The sequence below is a fragment of the Indicator indicator genome, chromosome 2, assembly GCF_027791375.1.
Source record: "Indicator indicator isolate 239-I01 chromosome 2, UM_Iind_1.1, whole genome shotgun sequence".
In the NCBI taxonomy this organism is placed as follows: Eukaryota; Metazoa; Chordata; class Aves; order Piciformes; family Indicatoridae; genus Indicator; species Indicator indicator.
In genome coordinates, this window is record NC_072011.1 from 33530262 (window position 1) to 33542530 (window position 12269).

The 12269-nt window shown below is 35.5% G+C and overlaps 1 protein-coding gene across 1 annotated transcript in view; it reads left to right on the forward strand.

Annotated features, from left to right (window-relative positions):
- The window catches only part of RYR2 (ryanodine receptor 2), a 294938-nt gene that overhangs the window by 142337 nt on the left and 140332 nt on the right, over positions 1-12269 (forward strand). The window contains exons 28-37 of the mRNA XM_054396845.1: positions 314-522; positions 2411-2585; positions 5184-5392; positions 6261-6613; positions 7239-7353; positions 8105-8265; positions 8928-9087; positions 9356-9442; positions 10201-10427; positions 11337-12132. Of these exons, the coding sequence (XP_054252820.1) occupies positions 314-522; positions 2411-2585; positions 5184-5392; positions 6261-6613; positions 7239-7353; positions 8105-8265; positions 8928-9087; positions 9356-9442; positions 10201-10427; positions 11337-12132 (2492 nt within the window). The remainder of the gene's footprint in view (positions 1-313; positions 523-2410; positions 2586-5183; positions 5393-6260; positions 6614-7238; positions 7354-8104; positions 8266-8927; positions 9088-9355; positions 9443-10200; positions 10428-11336; positions 12133-12269) is intronic.

The following is a 12269-nucleotide window of genomic DNA, read 5'->3' on the forward strand; positions in this document are numbered from 1 at the left end:
GTGAATTACCCCATCATGTTTCTATGATGCCAATGAGGAGCATAGCTGCACTCAGATTTGTAAGTTCTCCTTCTTCTTTTCCCCCACCATGCTGGATGAGTATCTAAGCATACTGATTCCCCAGAAAGGGCAGGGTGCTTTCCCTATAATACTGTTCTATAGCCACTTTCTTCTTTCCATACCTGTGCTCAAAGAGATGCTTTGCCTTTTGTTTTCAGTGCTATCATTTTGTCAGTTGTTGAATACAATACTTTCTGTGTTTCTTTGTTTTTTTCTCTACTTTTGTTTTGGGGTTTTTTGTTCAACTTCACAGCAATGAAACTGGATGTTTGCAATGGGGTAATGGAAAAATTCAGGATCTTCCGCACAGAAAAGACGTATGCAGTGAAGGCTGGGAAGTGGTACTTTGAGTTTGAGGCAGTTACTGCAGGAGACATGAGAGTTGGATGGACCAGGCCAGGTTGTCTGCCAGATCAGGAACTTGGCTCAGATGAAGAAGCTTTTGTTTTTGATGGCTTTAAGGTTTGTATATGTTTATCTGTAATTATATGAGTAATCGCAAAATGTAACTTTGCATCTTACTCTGGGTATCGTTGCCTCAACTACCTTCTCTTCTTTCATTTGTGTTTTATGAAATTATTTTTCTCTCTCTTTGAGGGCCTTGGTGGAGTATGGATGATCAATGTCACCTAAAAAAATTAATGACCAGGATGTGGTATTTCTGGTTTTTTCCCCCACAGCTTCACTGTATTTGTACGCCATATATAAAGTGTTGGAAATGTAAATGACTCAAATTTAAAATATTGGCAGAGCTGTAATAATTAGTTTTAATTCTTTACTCCACTGTTCTCTCTATAAGGAGTGCCATTAGGAATTAAATATGATTAAGATTATTAGCAGAAAATGTTTGAGGCAAATTTTCAAACAAGTTTTTTTTGTAGGAGTTCTAGAGTTACAAAGAATATACCTAGCCGTTCATGGCAATCCTTATTGTTTAGATTAAATGAAGTATCACAGAACCAGTGGTTTTTCCTCAAATTTTACTCTGCATGAGAGAATAACAGACCAAAATCTAGTAGTAAAAATATTTTGTATGGTACTGAATTTCAACAAAATAGATTGAGTAACTCTTTAAAACTTTTTATTTCAGTATGAAGGCAAGTACAACTGCTATCCAAACTGTAACTGCTATTAAGGCTATTGATGACTTGTGTCAAAATGTTTATTGTATCTGGTGTTGGCATTAATTTCCTTTATTAATATTAGAATATGTAACAGAATTCCTGGCTTTTCCTATCAGATCAAGTTCTCATAATATATTTTATTCATGTTGTTGGAAATTAATGTTTTTCCCAGCCTTGTGTTACATGAAGAAGTGCTTTAAAAAGAGAAATCAAAAGTTTATTTTTTTGTGATATCTGATTGGTTTACATAAACTACACAAGTCATGTCTTTACTAGAATAGCTGCGTAGTAGTTTGCCTCCTGAATCTTAAGTTTTGACCTTTAGGTTTCGATCCACAAATCTATTTTGATGCTTTTGATTTTGCTGCTTTCTGTCCTTTTTTGGAGAGAGTGTTGACCTTCAGGATACACATAAAGGCTTATTGATTTTGTAGAATTTTCAGGATGGATACAGAGGATAAAAATCTACTTGTGATGGAACATACGAATGTGGAACCTATTTGTTAACACTTCATTATTTTATGTGTGTTACAGTAGTTCTTAATAAATGTTAATTTATTTGAATTTCAATCCAAGACACCATCCAAAGTCTTTGGGTGGTCTTTGACTGGAAAGTCAGTCATATGAATCATTAGTCATGCCCCCAGCTACTCTAGAATCTGTCAGAAGTTCAGAGTGCTTGTCCCATCCACAGACAATTCTATTTCTTCCAAAACCTGGTAAGATAGGAAGCATAATTTATGCTGAGTACAACATTTTTAGAGCTGTAATTAAGGAAGCAATAAAGTTTGTTTGGAAGCAGTGAATTTATAGGCTACTAAATTAAATAAAAGCATTGCGTAAAGTTTGTGAAGCAGCTATTTAGCATTGTAATCGATAGCATATTGTCTTCATTGCAAGTCTGTCATAGTTCTTCTGCATCAAAGTAAAGCCATGCTCTTGCTTGTTACAAAAATGTCGAAATAGTAATTTTCTCTGTCAACTTGCTTAGCAGCATTTTACAGTACTGATATGAGGGGTGCTTCCAGGCAGTTAATTGTTGGATTTCCATTTTCAAAGTCCTCTTCAAGTACTTACAGGCATTGTTTTGGAATGATATGCTGTGAAAGTGTTAATTTTACTGCCATCTTAATTCTGTGAGCTAATTATTAGTTTTACCACTAAAGGAGAAAGGAACACATACATTATTGCTGGTACTATTTGAAATTATTTTAAATCCTTTTCAGGCACAGCGGTGGCATCAAGGTAATGAGCATTTTGGTCGCTCCTGGTTGGCAGGAGATGTTGTTGGATGCATGGTTGACATGAATGAGCACACTATGATGTTCACCTTAAATGGAGAAATCCTGCTTGATGACTCAGGTTCAGAACTTGCATTCAAGGACTTTGAGGTTGGTGATGGTGAGTAGTGTAATATATTGTTCTGTTTATTTGCTTGTGTTTCCCAGTTTTCGCTCTGGCTTTGCTTTAGCATAATGTGCTTCTTGGTTTCTTCCCCCCACCTCCCACTAACCACACATCCCCACCCCCAGGAATTGTCCCTTGTCCTTTTCTCTATTTGATTGCTATCAAGCCTTTCCAAAGGAAGCATGCTAAGTATGAGAGAGGCAAGGCCTTTTTCTGTGGTGAACTTTGCAGCCATCTTTTATGATCTAGACCTTTTCACTGTTTTGCAGGCATGTGTCTGGGGTTGCAAGCCTTTAACATGCAGTGAGCTACCATATGATATGACAAAATCACAGAATGAATGTTAAATGGTTTGATTTGGAGCAGACCTTGCAGATCATCTAGTCCAAATCCTCTGCCATTGGCAGGGGTATCAGATTTTAAAATGCTACCAAATTTCTTTCTAATTAGTGAGAACATATGGTAGAGAATTGAAGCCAGCTGTAAGGTTTTATTTTCACTCTTGGAGGAGAAACGACACCTGATCCAGAATGAAGCCAGCTGGTACAAAGTTAGCTTCTGATTTTTTTTTACTTAATTCTAAACTACCAGATTGAGTTTGTGCCCATTGTAGTGTTCTTGGTGCAGCTTTCAGAGTCCACAAGCTGTAGCTTATGAGATTGCAAAAGATAGCAAAGACTGGGAGAACTGGGGCTGTTCAGTCTGGAGAAGGCTGAGAGGGGATCTTATCAGTGTCTATAAACATCTGAGGGGTGGGTGTCAAGGTGAAGCTGCCGGTGTCCTTTCAGTAATGCCCAGTGGTAGGGTAAGGAATAACAAGTACAAATTAGAATGCAGGAGATTGCACCTCAACACAAGGAGACACTTCTTTGTGGTGAGGGTAATGGAGCACTGGAACAGGCTGCCCAGAGAGGTGGTGGAGTCTCCCTCTCTGGAGGGTTTTAAAACCTGCCTGGATGTGTTCCTGTGTGGCCTGCCGTAGGTGATCCTGCTTTGGCCGGGGGGGTTGGACTAGATGGTCTCTGGAGGTGCTTTCCAACGCCTAACATTTTGTGATTCTGTAATTGTGAGGTTGTCAGGTCACAGGTTGATTCTATAACACAAAAGTATTTTTGTGTATAAATTTAACTACATAACTCATATGCAAATAAGTACACAAAAATTTAAGAAATTACGTTCATGTAGATAATTGCCTAAAAATGCAAAAAAAAGATTTAACCTTTAATCTTTGCCTTTAATTTCTCGTAGGTATATATATTCTGTCATATAGTTAAACATGTTAAATATTATTCTGTTAAACAATAAACCCATGTCTGAGAGAGAAAGTTAAATTTTGTGAAGTGTAAAAGCTGCAAATGATACTTTTGGGTTACTGATCACTGTTTACAGGAGAAATATGAAACCTGAACCTATTAATTAGGCAGTTCCCTGCTTGAATTTTAACCGCTTCACTTCTGGATTTCAGAGTATTTTACTTTCAGGAGTGCTTTGGGAAGAGAAATTTCTTTTTTCCCCCCTTCTTCTGCCATACCATAGGAATTAGGAATAATTTGATTTCTTTTTAAATGAGCTAATTGCCACTAATTTTCTAGTTTCATGCTTGTTATTTTACTGCCTTTTTATTTCCTTTGATACTGTGATAACATGAGGAAAATAAATGTGTGAATTGGCTTACTGTTAGTGGTATGGGCATTAAAATATAACAATTTTCCAGTTATTAGGCAGTGTAATCCCATTGAGGAGTGAGGCATTTTGAGAGAAACTGGATACGATTCTGTGGGTTGCCTGTTTGACCACTATATTATTTTTTTTTCAAAGCTGATGAAATCTTCCTGTGGTCATTTTCATGGTATATGTTTCTAGCTGCAGGTTCAGATGTAAACAGATCTCTGCTGAGTCTGAAACAGCTAAAGTAGTCAAGTAGTTTCTGATTTGACATGGAGCCAGAAGTCCTTGGTAACCATGTCAAAGACTTTATGTTAGTGTGAAGCCTCTGATTTTTCACAGTGCCTTTGTAACTCACATTGAGTTCCTCCAGTGTCAAGTTTGTGAAAAGAGGAGGGCATCTTCATGTATATATGTGAAGATGTGTATGAAATACTGAAATTGAGAATGACTTTCACAGAGCTTTTTTTTGTTAATAGGTCTCAAGAGTATTGAGACCTTTCTGCAGGTCACTTTTGTCACTGAATCATGCATGCCATGTGTGACAGTGGTTTGTAGATGTAGAAATTCAAAATTCCTAGGAAATTGCTAGGTTTTTAGACTGTGATGCTGAATCTGAGGGAAAAAACACTATTGTATTTTAAGTGCAAAATAGTGAGTTCTCAAGTGAGTTCTCTGTGCTAATAATAGCGTGTTGTGTGAGGAGATCCACAGCTGTTAGAGAGCTTCTCTTTTGCAGAACGATAAATGAGGTAGAGTACTTGGTTACATGCAAAAGGTGATGTGCTGTCAATGACTGCTTGCATTTATACTGTTTGAGTTTTATATTTTTTTTTTCCAAATGATTTTTAATTGGGTTATGGAAGAAAGCAGTTCTCTGGTGTTCTCATCTTGCACAACCCATGTGTTTTTTCATCTTGTTTTAAGGATTTCTACCTGTGTGCAGCCTGGGGCCATCTCAAGTGGGAAGAATGAACTTCGGAAAAGATGTCAGCACTCTAAAATATTTCACTATCTGTGGCTTACAGGAAGGCTATGAACCCTTTGCTGTTAATACAAACAGAGACATCACAATTTGGCTGAGTAAAAGGCTCCCTCAGTTTCTACCAGTGCCACAAAATCATGAACATATTGAGGTTTGTGACACTATTAAAATGTTTCTAGATACTTCTTCCATGAATATGTTTGAATTATATTTTGACTTTTGCACTTTCAGACAAAACTTTTAATGTGATATTTTGACTCCTTACAAATTTCTTACATTGAGCAGACTTGCAAATAATGTAGTTAATTGGTTGATAGTATATCTGTAATTGTGAAATCTGTCATATGTGTAAACTTGAGATTCTCAGAGACATTCCACAAGATTTCCTCATTAAGAGCTCCTTGTGCAGTGAGAGTTATGTTTGTAAACAACTTCCCCACATTGGGCATTTCTATATAACAGATAACATGTTCTGGTGCACACGCTCTGTGATTGTTGCATAGCTAATTGTTCTTTCTTTTAATAAATAGTTATTAGCCAATTCTGGAACAGTTATATTCTAATAAATTGTGCATCTTGATGGGACTGAATTCATGCCATGTAAATCTACCATGTCATTCTGAAACAGATGAAATAAGAACTTTTTCAGCTAATGTTTATTACACTGTGGCATTTAAGAAATAATTTGTGTTCTTATATACATGCATCTACAATTTATATTAATTGGTTTGTGTTGTTCTGGGCAGGGTTGGATTTATGTTGCAAAGAGTTACGATGAAATAGGTTGTTCCTTTGTGAGCGAATTTTTTCTTTAACAATGGAAAAATTAAGCCTGACACTCCTTATAGTATTTATTTACCCTTAAAATGGCAACACGTGACTACAATACATTTGATTGTTGACAGCATACTGTTGCAGTTTTTGCAAGTCATGGATGCTTCTTCTAGAAATATTAGCTGAGTATTTGCGAGTCAGAAAAAGCATCAGCCTCAAAACAACTACTTTTTTACATTTGCTAGGTGATGAGAATTGATGGCACCATAGACAGCTGCCCCTGCCTGAAGGTCACACAGAAGTCTTTTGGTTCTCAGAACAGTAAAACAGACGTCATGTTTTTTCGATTAAGCATGCCCATCGAATGTGCTGAGGTATTCTCCAGATCAGCTTCTGGAGGGTTACCAGGCTCTGGTCTTTTTGTCCCGAAGAATGACTTGGAAGATTATGATGCTGATTCCGACTTTGAGGTTTTAATGAAAACTGCTCATGGTCATCTAGTTCCTGACCGGACAGAAAAAGAAAAAGATGCCACAAAACCAGAATTAAACAACCATAAAGATTATGTTCAAGAAAAGCCTTCACGTCTTAAACAAAGGTTAGTAGCACATTTGGTTTGCCTTTTTCGCTTTATTTTTTAATTTTTCTCCTTTTTCTTCTTCTTTTTTTTCTTTTTTTTACCCTATCTCTTGATTAGTACAGGAAAATTCTAGTGCAATATTCTCTAAATTTTTGTACAACACTAGTAGGTGGCAGTTAACCTTCATATAATTAAATGACATCATATGCAATATGTAGAATAAAACTAAGCAGAAAACTGAAAACATTTAAATGTTTAAATGCATGAAGGTCATGTAAGGTTGCACATTCTTCCAAAATGTCATAGGAGCACAGGTGTTTAACAGGTTAATAATTTTTGAAGTTACAAGACTTTAGTTTCCAATTATCTTCGGAACGTATAGTTTAAGATTTTAATTAATTTAAGTGGTTTTTAAAATGAGCTGGTCCTTTTCTCTTTTCTGAATATTTTGTTTTAAGCTACATTGAAGTAATAAACTAACTAGTGTTATGTATTAATAATGTAATAAACACTATGTATCTAGGGCCAGCATACTAAATATTGTATATTTGAAGATAATATACAAATATAAAATTCCTTTTTGTATCCGTACTGATATATTGAGCTTTTCATATAGATTTTGATTTTCCTTGCTTTATTACAGGTTTATGCTCAGGAGAACAAAGCCAGATTATAGCACGAGTCACTCTGCACGCCTTACTGAAGACGTGCTAGCAGATGATAGGGATGACTATGATTATTTGATGCAAACTTCCACGGTATGTAAAAGGATTGGTATTCTACCTGTCTGCTTTTCTGCCTTTTGGTTTTTGTTTTAATAACCAGATTTTTTTTTCATGTAAGAGTTTGAGAAACTAATTTTTAGGCAAAAATTTTAATGTAGAAGCCTGTAGTGGTTCTGTACTACTGAAATTGAGATGACTATGTTTCTTTTTATTTTCAGTTGTTAGTCTGAAACAATTCCACATGGAAAGCAATAAATTAATTGAATCCATTTGTCAAACGAGTATCAATAACACTAACAGGTCAATGTTCAGGACCATTATAAACCATCTCTACTACTTTTACTCAGCATTTGTACAGGTTTTGTCCATCTTTCTCTCACAATATAAGCTCCATAAGCATTCATCTTCAACATTCAAAGGAAAAAAAATAATATTGGATGTAATCTCCTCTTTCTAAAAGATATTAGATCTTAGAAACTGAATTGCCTGCAATATAAAAAGCTGCAATACAAAAGCCTAAAATAATGTGATGCAGAAACCTATAATGCAAGTGTATAAGCTGCAACTTTAGTCTTCCATTTTTTATTTTCACATACATATTTTGTTGGCTGTGTATTGATTGTGTTTATATTTTTTCTTGCTTTGCTTATGAATTGCACTTGAAAGAGCCTATGCTACTTTTGAATAGATGACATATTTTCAGATTTTAAGGCAACAAATGCATTCTGAATCAAACTGGAAAACAAATACTAACATTTACTGGCATTATGTTTTCTGTTGACAGTACTATTATTCAGTGAGAATATTTCCTGGTCAAGAACCTGCTAATGTCTGGGTGGGCTGGATTACATCTGATTTTCACCAGTATGACACAAGCTTTGACCTGGAAAGAGTGCGTACTGTCACAGTTACACTGGGAGATGAAAAAGGGAAGGTTCATGAGAGGTTGGTTATAGTTTTCACTAAGAGATACATGTTTAATACCCATAAAAGCAACTAACAACTTATAAACCATAAATCCACCCCCATTTAATGTAATTAGATTAAGATAGGAAAAAAAAGGTAACAGGAAAATATATCAGCTTCACTTGTTCTCTCCTCTTGATTGTGAAGAAATAGTGGAATAATGATTTAAATAGTCCCTGAAAAGTAAAATAGTGCAGCTTTTCTGTGTGGTTTAAGACCATTGACTTTTGAACTGGCAAAAAGTAGAGTAAAATGCCTTGTAGAATAAAGTATCTTCTCAAAATTTTGGATTTTTTTGGTTTTGAGCATGCCAAAATTAGTACAACAGCTCCTCTAAGCATTTCAGCTTGTGATCCATGCCAGAAACTGTGTTCTGATTTACATTAAATAATTTAAAACATTAATTTGCAATGTCAGTTTTGTCTCTTGCAATTTTACAAGAGATTTGAGCTTTTTCATATTTGTTACCTTCAGTTTTTATTTTATCTATTATGAACTCTAGATTTCAATGAATTCTGGCATTGGTTATGGTGGGATTTGCTATTTTCAGCCCTGTTGATTGCAGCTATACAAAGTTGTTCTTAGTCCACAACCTGAAGTTTACACACTGTCCATAAATAAATTTGTCTTTTGACATTCAGTATAAAACGCAGCAACTGCTATATGGTGTGCGCAGGAGAGAGCATGAGCCCTGGACAAGGACGTAATAATAATGGTCTGGAGATCGGTTGTCTGGTTGATGCTGCTAGTGGCCTGCTGACCTTCACAGCTAATGGAAAGGAACTAGGCACATACTATCAGGTGAGGAGTTTTTGGTGGTGTCTTCCAGTAGGAAGGGGGAAAAATTGATTCCTCAGGCTGCATCATGTTATAAACTTTTGCAAAAAATTGGAAGAAAAAGTATTTGTTGCTGTTACAACAGTGATTTTTCTCTCCTATTTGAATTTTCTGGGGTTTTGTTCAAAGACTTCCACTTATTGACTGACAATACAGACATTAGGGGATTTTTTAATATGTAATGAAGTTTTAATGTCTTCAGTGGTTATAAATTTGTGCATCTTTCATTTAGGTTGAACCCAGTACAAAGTTATTTCCTGCTGTATTTGCTCAGGCTACAAGCCCCAACGTTTTCCAGTTTGAATTGGGAAGAATAAAGGTAAATATTACTTGGTTTTGTGCAGGTTTAGGACATATCTATCATATAAAAATAAATTATGTTTTTCTATTTTTTGCCTGCAATATGTATTTAGTGCATAATTTTATGATTCCAGGTGTTTGCACTTTGCCATTTTAATTTTTAACTCAATTTTTAAAACTTCATGTTTTTAAAAAACATGTACAGTACATTGTATGAGAAAGATTGTAACTGATTGGGATTGGTAGAAGATACTGCAAATCTCTGTTAGTTTTCTGAAACTCATCCTTCATGATGAAACTAAATCACTGGCACTAGTAAGGCAAATCTCTTACTCTGTAAAGAGAGCATGGATGACCGGTGTATCTGTAAGATTAGGTTAAAGTTATAATATGGTTTTACTTACATTTGGGTAGTACATTCAAGAAATCTGAGCTGAAAATTACTTCCTTGCTTTGGATACATGGTTAAGAAATCAGAAGAGGTAAAAGAAGAGTGGAGTTCAGATCTCTGGTCCAAGAAAGTGGCCACAAATTCCAGTTGAGTTTCTATTTCAAATTTAGCTATTAAAAAAAAAAAAAAAAGTAATTTATGGGCAATGTTTTCTTGCTGATAATCTGCCAACAGTTCCCATATGGTTTTAGAAACTGCTGAAAATGTTAAATTCTTGTTGCACTGTAATTTACTATACCATATGTTGAATATATTTCTTGAAAAATATCATCCATTCATTGTTTAGTGAAGTTAATGAAACTGTATCTTCTGCTGGGATTTTACAGAATGTAATGCCATTATCTGCTGGCTTATTCAAAAGTGAACACAAAAACCCAATCTCTCAATGTCCTCCACGTCTCCATGTACAATATCTGACTCACGTGCTTTGGAGCAGAGTGCCAAACCAATTCTTGAAGGTCGACGTCTCTCGGATCAGTGAACGTCAAGGCTGGATGATACAGTGCCTGAATCCTTTGCAGTTCATGGCCCTTCATATTCCCGAAGAAAACAGGTTGGTGTTTGTGTGTTGACATATAACAGAGTTAGGTTGGGATTTTGAAGCTAGACATGTAACAATGTTTCTGTAAGAAAAGCCCAAGGACGTCTCTGTGTTCGTAACACATGGAAATTTAAGAAGTGTGTTTTTATTTAGCTAATACTAAAAATTTATCTTCAGTGTTTTAAAATCTGCCTCCTTTTGTTGTGTTTCCAACCTCTCTTTCTCTCCAATGCCTTTAGTAGTATATATAGATTTTGTATGAAAATTGAAGGAACTGTTCATGACTTATTATTCTGTAAGATAAGGAAAGATGACTTTTTCAGAGATTTTTTAAGATTTGTGACCAATTTAATTATTCCATTACTTTGATTTTCTTAAATTGATTTTAAACAATTGAAGAAATGAAACTTTATGATTTCCTTGTCTCAGCATTTTGCCAATGCAGAAACTGAAAGTCAGTATAAAAAAATTAGATAAGAATTCTAAAAAAACAAGCTGACTCCTGAACCATCTGCAAATGGACTGGTTAGTTTGTTGCCATTTTGAAACCCCACCTCTAAAAAGAATGAATTATATGAATATCTCAACCTATACTAGTTTTAAAACATTATTTTCAGCTATCCAAATAGTTGTTTGTCATATGAAGCATTCAGTGTAAATAATTTTGATCTTTGCCCACTGAAAGTGATTGAAGTTGTACTTCAGGAGCAATTTGAATAACTTTCTGAATGAACTTTGTTTTAGGCCTTGATTCTCCGATTGACAGTGTTTCTCACACGAAAGCTGAAACATGGAAAACGTTCATCCCTAGAACTAGTGTTGTGCCAGTGTTATCCTTAGGGAGAATTTTGAATTCCTTTACTTAAGTAGGTTTTGATGCTGCTATGGAATTTACTGTATTACTTTTTTTTCTCTCTGCAGAACAATTGATATTTTAGAGCTGACTGAACAAGAAGAATTGCTGAAATTTCACTACCATACCCTTCGATTATATTCAGCTGTTTGTGCTTTAGGCAACAACCGAGTGGCCCATGCTATGTGTAGCCATGTGGATGAATCTCAGCTCCTGTATGCTATTGAGAATAAATATATGCCAGGATTATTACGTGCAGGATATTATGAGTTACTCATTGACATCCATCTCAATACCTATGCAACTGCCAGGTTAATGATGAATAATGAATTTATAGTTCCAATGACAGATGAGACCAAGAGTATTACTTTGTTTCCTGATGAAAACAAAAAACATGGCCTCCCTGGGATAGGACTTAGCACTTCATTAAGGCCAAGAATGCAGTTCTCATCTCCGAGTTTTGTAAGCATTAGCAGTGAATGCTTTCAGTTCAGTCCTGAATTCCCTCTGGAAATCTTAAAATCCAAAACCATAGAGATGTTGACTGAAGCTGTTCAGGAAGGCAGCCTCCATGTCAGAGATCCAGTTGGAGGTTCTACAGAATTTCTTTTTGTCCCTCTTATCAAGCTCTTTTATACTCTCTTAATTATGGGAATCTTCCACAATGAGGACCTGAAACACATTTTGCAGTTGATTGAGCCCCGGGTTTTCAAAGAAGCAGTGAGCCAGGAAGAAGAAATTGATTTTTCAGAGAAGGAACTGAGTTCAGATGAGGTCAAGTCAGAAGAAGAAGAAACCAGAGGGGACCAAGTGCCAAAGGAAGGGCTTCTTCAGATGAAACTTCCAGAACCTGTTAAATTACAGGTAACAATATTGCTGTGATACTGGTTGTTCTTATTTCTTCACAGATCTGTTTTTCTTCACTTGGTCATTTCTTTTCCAAGGAATACAACATTTTGATGTTAGTTAAATAATGAAATAATTTTCTGAAAGGAAACAGC